The sequence below is a fragment of the Populus trichocarpa genome, chromosome 9, assembly GCF_000002775.5.
Source record: "Populus trichocarpa isolate Nisqually-1 chromosome 9, P.trichocarpa_v4.1, whole genome shotgun sequence".
Classification (NCBI taxonomy): domain Eukaryota; kingdom Viridiplantae; phylum Streptophyta; class Magnoliopsida; order Malpighiales; family Salicaceae; genus Populus; species Populus trichocarpa.
This window is the reverse complement of record NC_037293.2, coordinates 9,952,760-9,973,188: the sequence shown is the minus strand read 5'-3', so window position 1 is coordinate 9,973,188 and position 20,429 is coordinate 9,952,760. Positions and strand designations below refer to the sequence as shown.

Here is a 20,429-nt window from a genome sequence, read left to right as displayed (position 1 = left end):
AATATTTCTTTATATCAGTATGTTAAAACAATAAAAAATCATAAAAAAAATATTAATTTGATAATTTGTCCAAATAAAATATATTTTTAAAACGTATTTAAAGCAGAATCCGCAACATTTCCAAAAACAGATATGGTAATGGCAGGAAATCTTGATATGAACACAGCATAGAGTGTTTGATAATTGGCAGGGTTCAATATTTGTATATTGTTCACTCCCTTTTTCTCAGTGAATCGGAAACAAACTAGGTGAAAGTTGATATCTCTATTTCCTGTGGGCAGGCTTTTCTACACCACCAAACCAATCATAAGGCCTCTTTTATTCATAAAACTCTCTGGCCAATGGCATCCCATTCTATACGTAGAACAATGAGATTTTAAATATCTTGTAATTTATTATAGAAAACAACAACCTGAAGAACAGTAGGGATCTTTTGTCTTTCCTTTCCCTTCTTTTTTCCAGGATCTTAAGAGAAACACGCCAACTGATTCCTGAGCAGTGCCATTTCAAGGAGTGGCACTGTCATTTGATGATTTATTGGTAACGTCACCTTAAGTTCATAACTATGGAGAAATTAGTCAGTTCATCATCAATTACAAATTGACAGCATGTCCAAGTTGCGGGACATATCTAATCTTAGTTGAAAAATGACAGATTACAACAGCTTGAATTGCCAAGGGTGCAATGAGTAAACCTTCTCTCAACCGCTAAGCTACTAGTCGGCTCCTTCACAGTTTTTAGACAGAAATAATTAACTATGCATGTCTAATTAACTTCACTAATACCAACGCTAGTAAATTTAGGAGCTGGCTCATGGGTCACCTCGAGAATCCAGTAGATACGATGATGTTCTCAATCTAATATGCTCCGAGGTTTTTTAGTGTTTGTAAAGTGAATAACAATATGTTCACAATAATATTCTCTCAACAACATTAAAACTTCTTTTTTTATGCGGTTTAGAAACTCTCGTATTATAAAATCAACAACTTTATAATAACTGATTATAATAAATAAAAAAATAAATTTTAAATTTTAAAAATAAGAGCTTTTGTTCTTTTTTTTTATTGTATGATAAATACTTCAAAAATTAAAATACAAATACTTTGATAATAAAAATTGTTAACCTTTTACCTGGATGGTTCACCTTGTCATTATTGCTAGTGTGGAATTGATAAAGAGTCATTTCCTCCTATAGCATTAATGATAAATATCTCTTATATATATATATATATATATATATATATATATATATAAAAGAGATATTTATCTCACGTTAATATCAATAAGTATCTCTTTTATAATATTAATGTTCTTAAAAAAACTTTAATACACTTAAGGGTGTACAGGTATGAGTATTCTTAACATTAACATTTTGTGTTAAAAGTTATAAGAATAAAAAAACGAAACCTCGTGAACCAACATGAAGCCTATAATAATTGTCAGGCACATACCCACTTGGACCTGACACGATATCAGGTTCAAGGGTGATGAGTTTGACAGCTCACTAGATTCATGTTTACTTAAACTTAACGCATTACTAAATTCAAAGACATTGAGTATAATAATTCACAAAATCTATATATACTTAAGTTTGATGAATAATTAAATCTAAAGATATTAAGTTTAATAACTTATCAGACTCAGGTATACTTGGACGTGATTGCTATTAAAGATATTAGATCTACCCAACTTGTAAAATACATATTCACGCTCAGTATAGCTAAACTTAAAAATAATAAATTACACCCGGAAGCAAGCCAGGTCCATTTCATTTGAACATGATATTCTTCCTCTCTTTAGATATTGATTATGAACCTAGGCCCATCCTTTTATCATCGGTAATGACATTGCCTCTACTTCTTTTAAATATAAGCTTAGAATAAAAAACAAATTAAAAAAATATAGTGATAAATCAAGATGTTCTCCTAAGTTGTTATTTAAAACCTGACACGAAATTCATAGAAGTATGATGCACTTACAACTTGCCAAGAAACCGACAATGTAGTCTACCGACATTGTAGTCCAGTACTAGTCATGAATGCGGTGATAAATATCATTTTTTTGATATGGACAGGTGTTCGGTATATAGGGCTTCTATATATAACTAGAGGGGGAGCCTGGATACCTGGACTAAAGAAAGAAGTGTACTTGAATTCTTGAAAACAAGGAGGCAGAGGCAGAGAGGGTGGTGGCCATAGACCAAGAGAGTTAGAGAGATTACATTCAACAATTTAAGGTATAAAATAATAAAACAGCAAAAGTGCCTGATTTCTCGTGAGCAATCACAAGCCAATAAAGCCATATTAACCGCCACTGTCAGCATCATTTCACGTATTTTTTTTGGTTGATCATTTCACGTATTTCACTCCCATTTCCAACCTTCTAAAAACCCACTTGATCATTTCCCTGAAGTTCAAATCTTGAAGCACATTTCGGTGTGTTTTCTACAGTGATCTTTTATATATTTCCAGACAAGTTTGATTCTTTTGCTTTTTGGAACTTTAGATTCTTGATTCTTAGTAGCTTCTGTTATCGAGGTTGTACTAAAAGTTAGTTTTATTTTGTTAAACTTGACTCTTTGGTTGCTTAGATTTGGTACCTTCTTGATTCCCTAAGTTTGTAAGAGCATGTGGCACAACTGTCACTCCATTTTTACGATTATATAGTTAGTTAGTACTATATCTTTATGTGATCTGAACTTTACTTGGTTACTTAGTTTAAAACTTAGCTTTAATTGGGATTTGTATTCAGTATTTTTGCGGGTGCAACAATTTTATTGTGATCCATCAAGATTATCATCAAGTGGGCTACCTGTGAGAGTGCTGCAATGGATTCTTGTTGTGCGACCTTGAAAGCCAACACTCATGTGGCGAAAGCTAGCAAAGGTGGCTTCAACAATGGAGATAAAGAGTTTTGGGGTGAAAGGATCAGAGGGAGTTTCAATAACAGTGTTTGGGTCAATCAGTTGGCAAAAAGCCTTAAAGTTGACAAGAGTGTCAATAAGTTCAAGCCTGGTGTTGCCTTTTCTGTTTTGACATCAAGTAATGGCAGAGAAACTGTGGTAAGTTGATTCGACAATATAATCAGTTTTTGTATTTCTTGATCATTCTTTGATATCCTCCATATCTAAAATTTCCTATAATATCAATATGGCCATCTCAATTTCTGAATAAGAATGATTTTGATTTTTAAACACGCGTGACTTTGATCATAGTTTGATGTGTACTCATCCTTGAACGGTTTCTAATTTATGGCAGACCTTACAACCACCACGATTTGAGAGAAGAAAAGCAGACCCAAAAAATGTAGCATCAATCATATTAGGAGGAGGTGCTGGGACTCAGCTGTTTCCCCTTACCAGAAGGGCAGCAACACCAGCTGTAAGAAAATATGCTTGATTTATAGAAGATTGTGAGTTACTATTATAAAGTTTTGAGATTTAAACATGCAGTTCATGGTATTCTGCAGGTACCTCTTGGAGGGTGCTACAGGCTTATAGACATCCCAATGAGCAACTGCATCAATAGTGGGATAAACAAGATTTTTGTGTTGACCCAATTCAATTCGACTTCCCTGAACCGGCACCTTGCGCGCACGTATTTCGGAAATGGTATTATCTTTGGGGATGGATTTGTGGAGGTATGATTCCATTCTTGGTGTATTTATTTCTCTGACTTCAGTTTTTGGAATCGGAAATTTCCTGCAAACAGAATCCAGGATGCCATTTGCTATCCTTTTTCTATTACGCAGGATTTATGTGTTGAGAGAAAGCAATCAAACCTTGAAATTAGTTTTTTTCCAGTGATATATAATCATATTTCACATTTCCTAATTTACCATGGTACAAAACTAGAAGTTACTTTTGGTAAATCTTCATGTCAATGACCTGATCAAGAAATTGCTAATCATCCTATCTTGGCAGATGTGTGATAAGAAAACCTCAATGACAACATTGATCAGACATTGTCCAATCTGGAGTTCTTATAATACCATGGAATCTAATTGAGGAAATTGCATCAAATCTTAATTTTAACATGCTTCCTTCGTAACGTAGTGATGGATAATAAACACATTTGATAAACAGGTTTTAGCAGCAACTCAAACACCTGGGGAAGCAGGAATGAAGTGGTTCCAAGGAACAGCAGATGCTGTGAGGCAATTTACATGGGTTTTTGAGGTGAATATGAAAAATTATTAGGCCATTTTCATCTTTGTATAACTAACTGTACTCCACATTACTCTTCGGCCACTTGAATTGGAGTCTTATGAATTATGTTGGCTCTTGTAGGACGCCAAGAACAGGAACATTGAGAATATACTTGTCTTATCTGGAGATCACCTTTACCGAATGGATTACATGGACTTCGTGCAAGTACGCCATTATTCCTCTAATGACATGGACTTTGAATATATTTAACTTTTTTTAAAACTCTGGCTTACCTGTTTGCTATGAATCAACAGCATCATATTGATAGCAATGCTGATTTTACAATTTCATGTGCTGCTGTGGGCGAGAGGTCTGTTGAGTCTTTAGCTGTGCTTCAAGTGATATTTTTTCGTGGTTTCTTTGTTCTAAGGAAAACTTTTTTCCTATAACATTTCGTCTTCATTACTTCGTAGCCGGGCATCAGATTATGGACTGGTGAAGATAGACGGCAGGGGCCAAGTTTTCCAATTCGCTGAAAAGCCTAAGGGCTCTGAATTGAGAGAAATGGTGAGAATTTCAAAATTCATATTTTTAGACCTACTTTTGTAATAGCATCCTTTGAATCTACATCCACATGCATGCCCTTCTTATACTTTTCAAAAATAAGTAACACAAGATTATGAAGAACAAAGCAAAATGACACCCGGCTTCATCTTCTTTCAAATGTAGGATCAGAAAAGCTAAATCTCTAGCATTTGCCTTAAGACTGCTACAACATCCTAATTTCTATCTAGGATCTGAAATTCTGATCATCTGGTTTCCTTACGTAATTACTTAATGCTCTAGTGATAAAAGAACTATCAGATCCAGATCTTTTTGAATGACTTGAATTTTAGTTACAAACTAGATTTGTCGAGATCTTCTATACACCACTTATGGCGGTTTTTGGTGACCGAACATCCCCGTAGACATCGCATGAACACTAAAGGTTTTTTTTTAATAATATTTACTATACAATAATTACAATAATGTCTTTAAACAATTTTCAAATCTATAACAAAACCAATGTATGACAAAAAAAAACCTCTTTTGAGAGAATTAATTGTTTTTGTCTCCAATAATTACACTATTTCAATAGAAATGAAAGGATAAAAACACTTCTAAGCTACACTTCTAAGCTAAAATCTTTACATTATTTTATTTCAAGGTGAGTAATGATTTTTCTGTTAAAAAATTGGGAAATAACAAATTTAACAGTCATGTCATGGTAAAAAGATAATCTTACCCTCAATACCTAGTTGAATGTTTTTTTAAGGGCAATTTTGTAAGTTTACAATTACAACAAATAATAATCTGATTCTGTGTGCACAGTAAAGTCTAGAGGAATTAGTTTTTTTTGTTAATATATTTTGGTTGTTTGATGCAGCGAGTAGATACTACTCGTCTAGGGTTGTCTCCGCAAGACGCCATGAAGTCTCCCTATATTGCATCAATGGGGGTCTATGTGTTTAAAACAGATATTTTATTGAAACTTTTGAGGTGGAGGTATCCCACAGCAAATGACTTTGGATCCGAGATCATTCCTGCAGCGGTAATGGAGCACAATGTCCAAGTAAGAGAAATATTAAAATGTTCTCTCTGTTTTGGTAGAAGGATAATTTTTCAGCCTGGTGCAAAGCCTTCCATCCACCTTGCTTATTTTTTTTACCATAGTGTATCGGAAGAATAACCGAGCTTACGAGGAAGAACTAAAAATTTGAGCTATTTGCTTCTTCATATTCGGCTCGTTTTACTGTCTAGACCAAGTATGTGTCCTCTAGAATATATTATAGTGCTGATATAACCTTGCTTTGCAGGCATATATTTTCAAAGACTACTGGGAGGATATAGGAACCATAAAGTCATTCTATGAAGCTAACCTTGCCCTCGCTGAAGAGGTTAGTTTTCCGATTATGGCATCTCATGCTGATCATGTAAATCGAAAGGGTATAGAAATGTAGCAGCTAATGTCACCTGAAGAATATTTTTTTTCCTGCTACTTTTTCTATCTTTCAATGAATTTGGGCACCTTCTCTCTTGATCTTTTGTGAAACATGCTGTTGTAATCATATAAGATGAGAAGGTATGTGAAGCATGACTGCCTTACAGAGAGTTCTGACTTCTGATGCAATATAGCCATCAGGATTTCCATGCTTTAGCAATTTGTAATTAGCATTCCATATCATTTCAAGTATGTATGTTTGAATTTCTTTTCACTGAGACAAGAATCATGTTTTTCATGGACTATATATTTTCTGCAGCCTCCGAAGTTTGAGTTTTATGACCCAAAGACACCCTTCTACACATCTCCTCGATTCTCACCACCGACCAAATTTGACAAATGCCGGGTATGCTGGTATACTGTGGGATCCATTTTGTGGATTTAATGAATTACATCCCGTATGATGTTTCGGTCCGATTTTTCAGATTGTCAATGCAATAATCTCCCATGGATGTTTCTTGAGAGAATGCACTGTCCAACATTCTGTGGTCGGCGAACGCTCACGTTTAGATTATGGTGTTGAGTTAAAGGTGACCCATCGGCGTTTTCTCCATTCTTTATATTTTCTTTTCTGGATACGTGAGCGAGTAATAATTACTCTCTTTTGTTCGTCTTCAGGATACCGTGATGCTTGGGGCAGACTGCTACCAAACTGAAGTTGAAATTGCCTCTCTTCTGGCAGAGGGTGAAGTCCCAATTGGTGTAGGAAGGAACACAAAAATCAGGTACTGGACCCAGTATTGGAAAGTAAAATGAACTTAAAACGAAATATATGGATGCCATCCTCTTCCCCCTCCTTTTTTTTTCTACTTCTTTAACAAGACTACAAGGGTATAGAAATGGTGATTTCTGACAAAAAGTTTGTGGTTTTTCTCTGAAGGAATTGTATAATTGACAAAAATGCGAAGATAGGGAAAGATGTTATCATCATGAATAAAGACGTAAGTAACCTCTCTGCGAACCATGCCCCTATATGTAGTCCTCAATAGGACTCTCATGAAAATTTCTGCAAGCATATATCTCAATGCTTTGGTTTTGCAGGGTGTGCAAGAAGCAGATAGGGAAGAAGAAGGATTCTACATTCGGTCTGGAATCACCATCATATCGGAGAAGGCAACAATAGAGGATGGCACAGTTATCTAAATAGATGATGGATCTCAACTATTTATCAAGGACTTGATTTCAAGAAGGTGTTGAGACAAGAACATTTTGAAGCACTTTTGAGTGCCTGTTAAAGAATCCGATGCAGCATTCTGGACACGAAAGAAGAAGCAAGCAAGCTGCACCTACTTATCCTACGTAAATTGCAAGATCCCTCCTTGCTTGTAAAAATAGAGCCCAAGTTACGATCTGATATAAGTTCCTAAAGAAATCAAAGAGCTAACTAGTTAGCTGCTTTGGGTCAACTTGGTGCTAGTATTTATAAGGGACTATAAAAAAATTGTATTTTGTCAGATATAATGAAATGAGCCTTTGAAATGCTTGCAATAAAACTTATATTTGCCATCTATATTTGAATAGCTTAGACATTAGATCTCATGGAAGATAGTGTAGCAATGAAGTGCAATGTTGGATCTTTTCTGTGCTTCCACAACAAATTAAAAGAGGCTGCTGCCATCTTCTTCTTGTTTTTTTTACATCATCTACATCTAAATTAAAGCTTAAACTTTTACATAACGAAATTAAGTCTCTCTAACTCATCTTAAATTGATCATTTTACACTCAGACTACGTTGGTATATTAATAAAAATGATAATTGATGCGCCTTCTTCATGTTTATATTCACTGTAGAAAGAGATTTACAACCCTTAGGGTAAATCAATCAAACATTATGCCACACCAAACAATGTTGTCGTGTTTTGCCCTCGAACAGTGTGGTCAAGAACCCCTTAAATACCGTGTCCTTGAGTTGCTATGTGGCAATTCAGGGGTTGCAAGAATTTCCTTCAGTGACACCTGGGAGCTTCTTTTCAATGCAACGTGTTAAATATGCATGGAACATAAAGATATAGAAACAGAAGCATTGACAGACAGGGAAAAGAGAACGGTGAAATCAATCTAACAATGCAACAATCAAAGATGATGGACTTCAAGAAATTGGAGGATGTAATGAAGCAGCCAGAAGGTTTTAGCTTGGTGGATAAAAAGGAGAATCTAGTTTCCAACTTCATGGCTGATCAAAAACACCACCAAATTGATTCTGGCAGTGCCCTTCAAATGTTTCTTGATCACATCCCCATTAGTTCTATCCCTGGCATAAAAAGTTCTCCTGGTACTCGAAATCTTCTGCTCCCTCTCAATATGGTTAGTTTTGATAATAGTTTTAAATTGAATGTATGATGATCTGTGTTGTGTGTGCTCTTTTTTAGTTGTGGAATTGAAAATTGAGGATAGAGTAAAAGATGCGATACATTTGTTGTATGAGAAGAATGTGTCTGGTGCTCCTATAGCTGATGTTGTAGATCCTGATACCATTATTGGAAGGTTTTCGGATCAGTATGTGGGGTACATAGATTTAGCTGGCATGGTTCTTTGGGCTCTTGAGGTATAACTTGAGACCTTCACCATCTGAACAAATGCAAATTTTGCAGTTTTTTCACTTAATGTCCATAATAATTGGTCTTTGAAATTTAAAGGAATGTGAAAAGGCTTATATGCAAACCAGAGGGACTGACGGTGATGAGAATGGAAAAAGTAGCATGTTCACCATGCTTGAAGATAATCCTCAAATTGGACAAACTAAGGTATCCTTTTCTTATGATACAATGAAGGCTTTAACAAGGTGTTTACAGTAGTTTCTTATGCATTCAAATGGTTAATGTTCTTGGCTTATGTTAAGTTTAAAAGGATAGAAAATGGTTATGTTTTGTGCTGTCTTATCAGGTTGGGGAGTTAGCCAAGTCATACCTTTGGGATCCATTTTTCCCTGTACACTTGGATGACACACTATTTCACGTTCTGCTGCTTCTCTCCAACCACCACCGGCTGCAAGTTGTACCTGTCATAGAGAGGTCCAACTTTCAGGGTATTGGTTTTGTAACACAGGTACTTACCTGGCTGCAACTTGTTCTTTCTTAATGTTGTGTGTGCCATAATCTGATTCAAATCTTTGGAGATTTAACCATTGCTGTTCTATAGTTGTTGAAAGCTAACCTGGTTTTGATCGATTGAAAATAAGGAGGATAAGTAATTGTGATGACATTTCAGATCTTTTGTTATGCTGGTAAATAATTTGTGATGCTTTTGTTAGAATGCAGTGATACAGTTGTTGCTTCAATCAAGTGGGCTAGAATGGTTTGATAGCATTGCAGACAAGGCTTTATCTGAGTTTCGGTACACCTGACCAAAAACAATACTCGATAATTAATGTTCAGCTCATTTTTTGTTTGGAGCTGTAAGCCATTAAGCTACTTGTTCACCCTTCTTTTTCCTTGCACAGTTTTGGAAACGAAGAGCGTGTTGATCTTGTATACGGAGATCGAAGCTTGGCAGAAGCTCTTCATATTTTGCGAGAAAGCCGAATTGGCGTAGTTGCTGTTGTGAATCGTGAAAATAAGAAGGTTATCGGTTGCATAAGGAACAGTGATGTTTATCTTTTGTTAGAGAATAACGAAATACTTGGTGACAGAAAGTAGGTTTGGAGGACCATTTCTTCAACCTTTACTATTCATTTCCCCCAAAAAGTGACGTGTTTTAAATACTCGCAGGAGGCTAACTGCTGGGGAGTTCATTCACACAGAAACTGCAAAAGAAAACTCTGATGGCACCTTTGAAAGGGACCTGGGGGCACTATTCGCAGCCGGAGCTCTTCAATTAAGAAACAACTTCCTTACGAAAATGGACTCACCAGTTACTACCAAAAAGAGCAACACTCTCAAGCAAGCCATGAAAGACTTGGCGGAGACCAAAGGCTGTTTTTGCTTTCTAGTAAATGATGCACAGCAGCCAGCAGGTTTGCTGACATTGAGAGACGTCATCATTCAATTTGCCCCACCATGTATAGATTCGAATATTCATGGAGGTGGTTTCTTTGAATCTGCTCTAGAACAGACAGGGTGCCAAGTTAAGAATGGAACTGTCATTTGTGATCATTGAATTCCCTGATGCTGACACTGCCGGCTTTTGGCCATTGGATATTATATCGATTCCAAGCTTCAGGTCCAGGCAAGATATGGTGCTTACTATAAAAGCTACATCATAACTGGCAGTGAGGAAAACATCTACATAATTCCCTAGCTTTAATTTTTGTTTGCACGTAAAACATGAACAAAAACCTCTCCCATGTTCATGCCAAGTATTATAGACTAGTATAAAGCAATGAATTTCGAATTTTTTTTTATTCAGAGTATAACTGTTTTTTCCCTCCTGAATTCTCATTCCATGTGAAAGGGAACCAAAGGGAGAAACTCCATTCAAAGTAGTATTATTTGTGCACAAGTTTTTTGGATCAGAACTGCTCTAACAAAACTTGGAAGAGAGCTACATCTCAAGGGAAAGGTTCACTGAACTAAAAGGAAGGCTTGCATTTTATGTTTAACCCCCGGCTCATGGCATAATCAAGACATAAATATGATGAAGAGGACAACAAATCCATTATGGCACAGGCTTTTTGCTGCACCCCTAATTCAGTACAATCCACCTTCCTGAACAACGTGCTCTGCTGCCACAAAAAATGAAACAAGCTTACATTTAAACACCTGGAACAAAATGGTAAGACTTAGGGATTGTGCAGTGATCCCAGGGCATCTAAATTGTTTCACTAGCTTCATTACACCAAATACATTTTCATTCTCTTGACGAAGAGGGTTTGAGAAATCATGGCAGATGTTAGCCACAACCTGTTTACAGTATTCTCTCAGGTAACAAGACATACAAGCAGCATAATAAAGAACAAACCTAAAATGATGTGTGCACCAAAACTTGCCTGCCTCTTAGAAGATGAACTCTAAAAAATGCAGTTGTATACCAGAGCTCAGAGAGGAATGGGAATTACTGTTCGAGAGAATATGGAAGGAAGAATGCTCACCCAGTTCGTTGTTCTTTCATACCTAGTAATGCATTATTCTTCCATTTTCAACCTAATTATACCATAAATGTCTAACCACAAAAACTATATTAAAATATCAAAAGTCAAAGACCAAACTTGTGTACACATGAAAACCAAAGCTGATGTGAGGTCTGCTGATATATTTCTGCATTCAAACTGTACATGGATAGACGATTATTAGGCATCTACATTTGACGAAGCACAATCCCTTCCATTCTTTAAATCTTTTATTTTTAGTTTCTGATTCCAGGTATTACAGCATTACTCCAGTTTGCTTACAGTGCATATGGAGGATCAATAGGTGACATGCTTGAATGTGGCCAAGTTCTTTAAGATTTGCAATGTGAAGCAGCAGAGGCTGGTTGCCCCTTTCTCAACCTAAATGGCTACATTGATGAAACAAGGCCTCTTCCAAATCTCACGTAAGATCCATCCACAATGCCTTATCTGATCATAGGTGGAAAGCAGGAAATATAAACAAATTCAGGCAGGATACATAACAAAGCAACATTCAGGCTCTACAGATTCCATCTCCAGTCTACTGATCTGATGGAGGATTGATGGATAAAGATTTCAACTTGTTGCACTAATGTCAACTGCTAGGATAACCGGCACATCCTGTGGCTGCCTATCTTGCTCTTCAATCGTAGCATTTTCTCAGGAAAGCTCATCTCTGAATCCCCTGGTATTCCAGATGACAGAAGACCCCCGTTTTCTGAATTCACATGGACGAAAACCATTCATGGCCTTCCCCATCAGAGCCATAGCAGCAATGCTAGCAAACTGCTTCTTCTGCAAGTCTAGTGTTGCCACTGAACATTCTGGCTCAGAAACTACCACAGCCTTGGGCTTCTTTTTTGGAGATGCAGATGGCTTATGACACCACCTCTGAACCCAAGCATGAGAGAGTGTTATTTCTTGACTTTTCCTTGCCGAGTAAGTGGAATAGGATTTAGCGTTCCTAGGTGACTCTGCAGTCTGATCTGTCACCGCCTGCTCTTTACCACAAGACTTGCTTTTCTTTGGTTCTGAAATACTTTTCCTATGTCTTGGCATTTTGCTGATCAACTTATTAAATTTCCGACGGGATGATGCTTCTTCAACTTTTGAACTTTTAGTACCATAACCAAAAGAATCTGAAGCACTTGGTTTGAGACGTTTAACCCATCTGCTGTATGGGTCCAATCTCGATGGAGCGTTATGGCAATCACTGGATTTTGAATTTGTAGAATGCTCAGGATGGGGAAGGAAGCATTCCACATCCAAACTCTGGGTTCTTGAGGTGCTTGTCTCCATGTCATCTGGTGACCTTGCCACGCCTGGAAGTACAGGAAGTTCTTGCTTAATATCAGGTAATTCGGTGTTCATCTGTCTGCCCTTGGTTTCTTGTCTGACTGGAGGCACTCCAGCTTGAGAAGCTGGTGACTTTTGGCCCTCGCTGATGTCCTACAAAGTTAATAAATACTCGTGAACAGATGAGACGATGGCCTTGTAAGCCTTCGACTCTGGAACTTTTTGTAAAGTTACGATCCCTTCGATAAATTCCTTGGCCTAAACCAAAGCAAAAATCTAACTAGACAATGCAAACACTTGTAGAATGTAACTTATTAGCGGTAGAATGATTTCAAAGACCAAGGTAAAAATCCACCAAATTCCTTGAGTAGCAAGTGGCAACCAATACAGCTGTATAAAATTGCTGACCTAAACCAATATAAATTAGTAGATCAGATTTATTGTCTTTAAACAATGTGCACAAGATAATGTTTTTACCTTCACAAGTTTTTGAGAACGTAGTCAACACTAGAAAAGCACTTGAGGGGCACAAACTTAGAGATAGAAACACAGTAAAAGTTACCTTATGTGATTGCAACGATGCCACACCTGCAACATAAAGAAATAAACTCACTAATTTGCATAGTAGGACTACGCTAAAAAAATACAAAACTCATTAACACTAATCAAATTTAGGTGATTATATCTATCAACTTCATCGGAGGGATGTGCTCCATAGCATAGAAAGCTATCATCAACACTGCATTCTAAGATTTAACCGAGTCCTCATATGAGATACAGACCGTACATACCAGATATATGATTCTCACAGAAAGCGTGAATATCCATGGCATCAGTTTCAGCTGATAAATCATTCTCTTCATCGACTGCAGAAGTCTTGACATTCTCAGTGTTTTCTATTCCATCAGCTGATGAATCATTCTCTTCATCGACTGCAGAAGTCTTGACATTCTCAGTGTTTTCTATTCCATCAGCTGATGAATCATTCTCTTTAACAACTGCAGAAGCCTTGACATTCCCAGTGTTTTCTTTTCCTTCACTCTCTGTGGAGCTTCCCAGAGGTTGCATCTGCTCTCCTTGCTTGACATGGAAGCCAAAATCCGGAGATAAAGCAAGGAGTTCAGTCACCATTTTCCCCTTAAATTCAGTGGATGTTGCTGACTCTCTAAACATCTGGGCACCATCAGGTAAGTTTACGTCAGTCTTTTTTGTGATGAAAAAGCGGTGAGTAGTCTGGGTAAACTTCGGAGGACCTCTAGAAAATTCTTCTGTGGAGTCTATTGTAGCACGCATTCTCATAGTCCCCACATCATGAACAGAGGGAAGACTTGGTAGTGCATAAGATCCATGATACAATTTTTCTAATTTGATATTATCTCTGGGACTGATCTGGCTAGAAAACAATTCAAAATCAGAATGATTTGGCACCGTCTGAAATGACTTACCGAAAAAATCTCTTAGCTGATTATTGCTTGTTGAGGGATCACAAAAGAGAAGACCATCATTTTTATTCATTTTCTTCTTATGAACCAAAGACGCACAGCCTGGTTCATTAATGTGATCAAGCCCATAGAAAAAGGACTGAATTGGAGCCCTTCTGCCTTCAAACTCACACGGCACAGTAACTGCAGTCGACCTTACAAAATCATCCTGAATAGGTGTCGAAACGACTCTGCTACTCCTTTCTAGCAAACTATTAGACTTCACCTGCTTCTCTGGAGCCAAGTTGATATCTTCTGTCTGAAACTGGGGTTTTCTTCTCTGAATTTCTACCTCAGGAGGAGCCTGTCCGGGCATTAAGGATAAATAATCCGCAGTTCTACCAAGAGAAACACCATTCTTCAGAGATAAAACACTATCCCTATCTTGAGAAGGTTTGAACACCGGAAAAGAAGACTGGCCCTCAAACACTTCATTCCTCAGTTTTTTTGAACTCATAGTACGGTTTTCTTTCATGAAGTCGATCCCTTTCCCCTCAATTAATTCTCCAAGCCCCCCGACAAGTTTAGAACTACATGTCTCCATCTCCGGCCCACTAAGTGACTGATGATGTTTTCTACCATGACTGACTTCCCCAGAATCATCACCTAATCGCTTTGGAGCTTCATTTTCTTTCCTGCAACTAGTTTGCGTCCAATGAGACATCCAAGCAGACTAGCACTGCTTCATAGACTGGTACTGCCAAGCCAAAGTCACAATATGTGAGGTCGTTGATTCTCTGTTATTTCTTTTTTCAAAAAAGCAAATAAAAAAACAAGATCACTGCAAGGATCTTACTTTACAAAATAAATCAATCCCACTAAAAGAAATAATAAAAAGAAAAGGATTTCCACTTATAACGAGCTTAAACAACAACCCAACACGGAAAACTTAGTTACAGAAGTCCAGAAAAATATAATTAATTTATCTAAGTTACTTGCAAACTCGTTTATGAACAAATAAAAACATAGGCATGGTAGTACGTGTAAGCAAGGTTGCAGTTTTATTCACCTTCTTCTCTGCTTCTCTCTGTAATCATAGATTCATAGATAACAACATCACTGAAATGAAGCTCAAATTCTTGTTCGGTTGAAGCACTTTTTTGAGGGTTTGTAGAAGGGATTTATTTGTGTTCGGTATTTGATCTATTTTGAGTTTGGGCTTTTTTGTTTTCTTGCTTAGCCACGAACTTATTAATGTTGAGTTTTAACCAATTTTTTATTATTAAAAATAAATTTTAAAAAATAAAATAAAAATATTATTTTAATATATTTATAAATAAAAAACATTTAAAAAAGTATATAATATAGAAGTGACCCCACGTCCTCTTTTCACATTTTTTTTTTTAATTCAGCAACAACAATAAATCACCTGTTAACATGTAATATACTTATTTTAAACACGTTTCTAGTGTGTTGTAATATGATTTATATATATTTTTAAAAACATGGATGTAAATGATTTGAATAGCGAAATATATATGTTTTTTATATATTGCTATCTATTTTGAATATTTTTTTATTTAAAAAGATATAGATGATAATGTACAGAGTTAAATCTTACACACAACACGAGGATATATAATTTTTTTATATTTATATTCATGAACTAATATCCTAGATATAAATTATATAACTAAATTTTTTTTTTATATACAGAGGTTTAAATGTACGACATTTAAATGTTATGAAAAAATAATTAAGACGGTATAATTTAACTAATCATGTTTTAGATTTGCTCTCTAAAGGTTACTAGTTTGAGTGCCACAAACTTCAAGACCTAGTTGTTAACTTCAGGGTTTCGGAGGATTAGTCGAGGTGTGCATAACCTGGGCCGGACACCCACGGTTACAAAAAAAAAAAAAGTTATGGAATAAAAAACATATTACTAGTTACAAACTATTGAAAATTAAAATTAATTATAAAGACAAAGCTACCGCTCAAAGTTTATATTGATTCCTGGAGTTCTGTAATTTTTTTAAATATATCTATAAACAATTGTAATATATATTTCTGGGTCCGAAAACTCTCATGAATAACCTAATAGATTAAGGATACAGTTGGAATAGACAAGATACAATGCTTTGTAGTAGAATTGTAGAAGGATAGCTTGTCTTGCGAGCACTGGGAATTTGCAAGAAGAACCGTGGCAATTCCTCGCTTGCTAGAAGATATGATCACTTGAGCAAGAAATATCTTCACTTGATGCGGAGATTCAAGTTGCAGTAACGCTAACTCAGTTTGGCAGTGACGCTAACTCAGTTTGGCAGTGATCATGCACAAAAAACCTGATCCTTATCGCTTCGAATGGGTCTTCTTCATTGGATTCTGCTAGCTAGTTGTGGAGCCCCGTGTAAAGGAACTTTATTCTTGAAACGCTTGAATTCAGTACAACAGACAAGATCTATCAAATCTTAGTTCAAGGTAATAACAACAACAACAACAGAGAGATTGAAGAAAAATACTTCATATTAACACCCAAAAACTGGTTTAAGATACTGTACTTGGCCCTCGATTTTGGAACGAGTGTATGAAGTAATTAACATGGACAGTTTTTAGTTTACACCCGATTCCAAGTTGGGTGGCTTGGGAGATCGAGCCAGGGAAATTATAAAAAGAAAGGGAGCCTTAGTGTGTGTGAATACGTAACTTTAATATCAATTTAATTTAAAAACTTAAATTATTATCTAAAATTTTAAAATATAATTTATATTATTATTTAACACACATTTTCAAGTAAAAATCTTTTGGATTTGAAACTTACATATGTCTACACTACCTTATGTTTAATTTTTATCAAATAAATAGAGATAGTGAGATTCGAACTCGTGACCGCTTAGTAATCCAGACTCCGATACCATGTTAAAGAATCATCTCAACTCAATAGTTTAAGCTATTAAATAAGACCTCATGATATGATTTATATTATTCTCTAACACTATATACATACATGCATACATACACACACATATATATGGATAGATTATGTAATTAACACAGGAAAAACAAAATACATTGCGAAGTAATTAAAAAAATAGCAAATTTTAAAAATATTGCGGTTAATAAAAATAACATTTTAATAATATTGGGTTTCAAAACATTGATATTTACTTAAATATCATAGTTATTAACCGTAACATTAATTATTAACTATAATATTAATTATAATTTTGTCATATTAATATTATGCTTCCTATTTATTAAACATTACGGTTCTTAAAAATAATATCTACTTTGTCGCTCGGATAATATCAAAATATATTATTTCATCATATTTTTTTTAACAGTGATATTCCACCAAATTTTCACAATTATCGTGCTATATTTTTTTTTTAAAAAAAAACCCCCAATATATAGGTTGCTCGGATGGCTAGAATTTCACTTTGACTAGTTAACATTTATTGGTGGGTTCCATTGCTATGTGCATGGTTCATCCACCAGAAAAATACAGTTTTAATGTGGCTGTGATTTGTCCACGTATGACCTAACGATGTTGAGGACTTCTGTGTTGTACAATGTTGTCGGCTTGACAAGCATTATTTGCCTATCTGCGACACCATTATTGGAAAGAAATTCTTGCCATTTGAAATACGTGTCTCAGAGGAATTTGACGTCTTGTCACAGAGTTGGGCAAGAGACCATTCGATGATCCATGTCAGTTTTCTTGCTTTAAGCCGCATGTTGTGTGCCTAGCATCGAACACATGACTTGTGCCATGTACAAGCAAACTAGGTAATCTTGTCTCGTGTATAGCTATGGAAACTTAGTGATGAAATTATCGTTTGTTTTTTAAATAATTTTTTATATTGAAATATATGTTAATAATTTTTTTTATTTTTAAAAATTATTTTTAACATCAATGAAAACGATCCAAAACATACAAATTATATTAAATTTTAATAAAAAAAAAATTAAAATTTTTTGAAAACACAATTTATCCGTAGTTAAATTTATTCCCATGCTATTCATTTTCCTCGTACTTGGGTTCAAATCTTTCTTTTATAAAACAAAGAAAAAGAAATCGTGCAAGGTGAAGGCCGAGGCTCAGGCTCAGGCTCGTCGATCTAGAATTGACACTGTTCTTTGGATATGATTTCAAGCTATCTGGTCGTATAAATATTGTTTGTTCCTTGTCTCGAGATCTTCCTTTTTTCTTTAATTTTCTTTGTTTGAAGCTAACATATATAGCTAACACAGATCAAATTCAATCAGTTGTTAGATCTCAAATTATGATTCCGGGTCTCGTGAGTTAGATTTCAAATGTTATTGGTTTTAAATTTAATAATTTGAATTAAATAAGAAAGAGATAAGACAATAAAAAATTAGGTTATTATCGTTTTTATCACGTATTGATATAACTAATAGAGGTTATATTAATATATATATGTAAATTTAATAATGAAAATCAATTCATTAAATTTGTGAGTTTTATAAATCCAGAATAAAAGTTTTCCTGTACGATTACCAGCATGTTTAAAAAAATAGTTATTATTGTTTTTCAAAATAATTTTTACTGGAAAATATATTAAAATAATAACTTTTTTAATTTTTTTTTTTTAGCTTAATGCACCAGAATCCATAAAAATCCATAAACTCCAAAATTAGACATGTTTAGGTTAATGAGTGCTTTTATAGGAAATCACTACGCACCTTAATTCACACGCAAGTATATAATCACTGGTAGGACTTTGAATTGATAAGCTCTTCCTCGTGCTTTGATTCATGGGATGTGTCTGTAAATTTCAATTAGCTAGAGAGAAAGCCAAGTATGGCAGAAAAATTGTCTTCGTTCTGATACCATCTGCGCAGTGAAGATTGATTCTCCCCTGAACGACCGGAATAGAAAAGTTGATGTGTTTTGTGCTTCACCGTTTCCCATGGCCTTCCTCTGTAAACCATCCAATCATCCATGGTGTGTATCCGATTTGCAATACACAACTGTTAAATGACAGATGTAGCAGCATATAAATTATAACGTTTCCCTGCTTGTTGATCTTGACAAATATTCTTTGCAGAACCATAGTTTTTTACAATGAAAAAAGCATGTCCACTTAATTTAAGTGGCAAAGCTTACCTGGTTCAAGTGCGAAAAGACTGCCTTTCAAATCCTCTGTTCGTCGATCGCACTCCAATAATTGACGGTCTATAAATGCAAGTAAACATGCTGGGATTTGTTTTGATAAAAAAAAAAATTGATTCCAGATGATATATTACAAATTGATTTAATAACGACCCAAATTCATTTTCGGGTCAGATTATGGACCGAGCCTCGGAACGTTCCTAGCAACCTCTAGGGCTCAAGACTTAGGAGAGGCAATTCCTGGATCCATAAGCACGAGCAAGGTTGCCTAATGGGCTACATTAATGAGACCTCGTAAATTACTATTTGATATTGCAGAGAAAGATGGGCCCAGCCCAATACATTTTATTCGTTTGTTCACAGATTGGTGCGGAGTAAATGCTCATCGTCATGGACCTCAGCTACCCCTTTTTTGTTTGGTATGCACACTTCCTTGTGTACTTTCTGCCTTGGAATACAGCTTTTGTCCCTTTTCTTTTCATGTTTTACTAAATAAATAAATAAAACTCTCTCTGTTGTTCTCTTTCATATAAAAAAAATGTCGCAATTTTTATTTTTTTAACCATTAAATTTATCTTTTTTTTTAATGCTGTCTCTGGTGCAAAGAATTTTTATGGTTTGACTTTGGAGTGTTTATTTGTCAATGAATTCTCTAATATTTCATCAATTAAAAAAATAAATTTTTATCGATCCATATTTTTCAGAGATATAAGTCTTTTATCTTTGATATATTGAAATGAGAGTCAATGTATATATTAAGTGTTAAAATAATAACAATTATCATTCACTATTATATCGACAAACATATAATCAATATATCAATATATATGTGCATATAATAAATAATATATTAATTTATAGATTATAATACTAATAAAATTATTAATTTACTATATATTGACATTGTAACATCATAATTACACAACAGCATTAATATGCCAATAAAAAAACCTACTCCTTAGATAAAAAAAATAATAATAAAGAAAAAGAATATTGTTATATTTTTTTTTTTAGGAAAAGATGAAGTTGATTTAATGGTTAAAGTCATAGTTTTGAGACTCGACTCGGATCTCTGGTTTTGACCGAGTCACCCGGGTCAATTTTTTTTTAATCAAAACGATGTCGTTTTAGTAAAAAATAAAAAATCAACGGGTCACAACTGAGTTTTTGACTGAGTTTTGTCAGGTCAGCCAGGTCACGCCGGGTTTTTTTTTTCCTATCTGTTTTCAATCTAGCTCGGTTTCAATCCTAGATCGACCTGCCGGGTCGGACGAGTTTCAAAACTATAGTCAAAGTATATGCTTTATTTTTTGAAATAAGATATTAAAATAATTAATAGGTAT

At 35.1% G+C, this 20,429-nt stretch overlaps 3 protein-coding genes and 1 long non-coding RNA gene across 8 annotated transcripts; 2 read left to right on the top strand and 2 right to left on the bottom strand.

The window, feature by feature from the left end:
- Positions 1-2,068: 2,068 nt before the first annotated feature.
- LOC7456364 (glucose-1-phosphate adenylyltransferase large subunit 1) lies at positions 2,069-7,681 on the top strand. Of its 2 annotated transcripts, none has more exons than XM_002313000.4 (15): positions 2,069-2,236; positions 2,752-3,061; positions 3,258-3,380; positions 3,469-3,639; positions 4,085-4,177; positions 4,289-4,372; positions 4,462-4,517; positions 4,621-4,714; positions 5,574-5,759; positions 6,004-6,084; positions 6,448-6,534; positions 6,614-6,718; positions 6,807-6,913; positions 7,069-7,129; positions 7,230-7,681. In XM_002313000.4, the coding sequence occupies exons 2-15, from the start codon at positions 2,828-2,830 to the stop codon at positions 7,329-7,331; spliced, it is 1,584 nt and encodes a 527-aa protein (XP_002313036.1). In that variant the 5' UTR covers positions 2,069-2,236; positions 2,752-2,827; the 3' UTR covers positions 7,332-7,681. The 2 variants fall into 2 exon arrangements, with proteins under 2 accessions (XP_002313036.1, XP_024463769.1); XM_024608001.2 differs by lacking the exon at positions 2,069-2,236 and adding an exon at positions 2,250-2,435.
- A 462-nt stretch (positions 7,682-8,143) lies between these two features.
- On the top strand, positions 8,144-10,527 carry LOC7456365 (SNF1-related protein kinase regulatory subunit gamma-1). 2 transcript variants are annotated; one of them, XM_024608791.2, is made up of 7 exons: positions 8,144-8,460; positions 8,558-8,733; positions 8,825-8,932; positions 9,072-9,233; positions 9,439-9,521; positions 9,628-9,819; positions 9,899-10,527. In XM_024608791.2, the coding sequence occupies exons 1-7, from the start codon at positions 8,253-8,255 to the stop codon at positions 10,281-10,283; spliced, it is 1,314 nt and encodes a 437-aa protein (XP_024464559.1). In that variant the 5' UTR covers positions 8,144-8,252; the 3' UTR covers positions 10,284-10,527. The 2 variants fall into 2 exon arrangements, with proteins under 2 accessions (XP_024464559.1, XP_024464558.1); XM_024608790.2 differs by having other exon boundaries at positions 8,148-8,460; positions 9,896-10,527.
- Positions 10,528-11,342: 815 nt separating this feature from the next.
- LOC7456366 (uncharacterized) lies at positions 11,343-15,183 on the bottom strand. 3 transcript variants are annotated; one of them, XM_052455952.1, is made up of 4 exons: positions 15,019-15,183; positions 13,320-14,755; positions 13,091-13,116; positions 11,343-12,681 (listed from the first exon to the last, which is right to left on the bottom strand). In XM_052455952.1, the coding sequence occupies exons 2-4, from the start codon at positions 14,671-14,673 to the stop codon at positions 11,893-11,895; spliced, it is 2,169 nt and encodes a 722-aa protein (XP_052311912.1). In that variant the 5' UTR covers positions 14,674-14,755; positions 15,019-15,183; the 3' UTR covers positions 11,343-11,892. The 3 variants fall into 3 exon arrangements, with proteins under 3 accessions (XP_052311912.1, XP_052311914.1, XP_052311913.1); XM_052455954.1 differs by having other exon boundaries at positions 13,320-14,746; XM_052455953.1 differs by having other exon boundaries at positions 13,320-14,706.
- A 760-nt stretch (positions 15,184-15,943) lies between these two features.
- LOC127905798 (uncharacterized) lies at positions 15,944-19,196 on the bottom strand. The gene is made up of 3 exons (XR_008060168.1): positions 19,081-19,196; positions 18,657-18,944; positions 15,944-16,384 (listed from the first exon to the last, which is right to left on the bottom strand). It is a non-coding gene; the product is annotated as an uncharacterized LOC127905798 (long non-coding RNA).
- Positions 19,197-20,429: the final 1,233 nt, after the last annotated feature.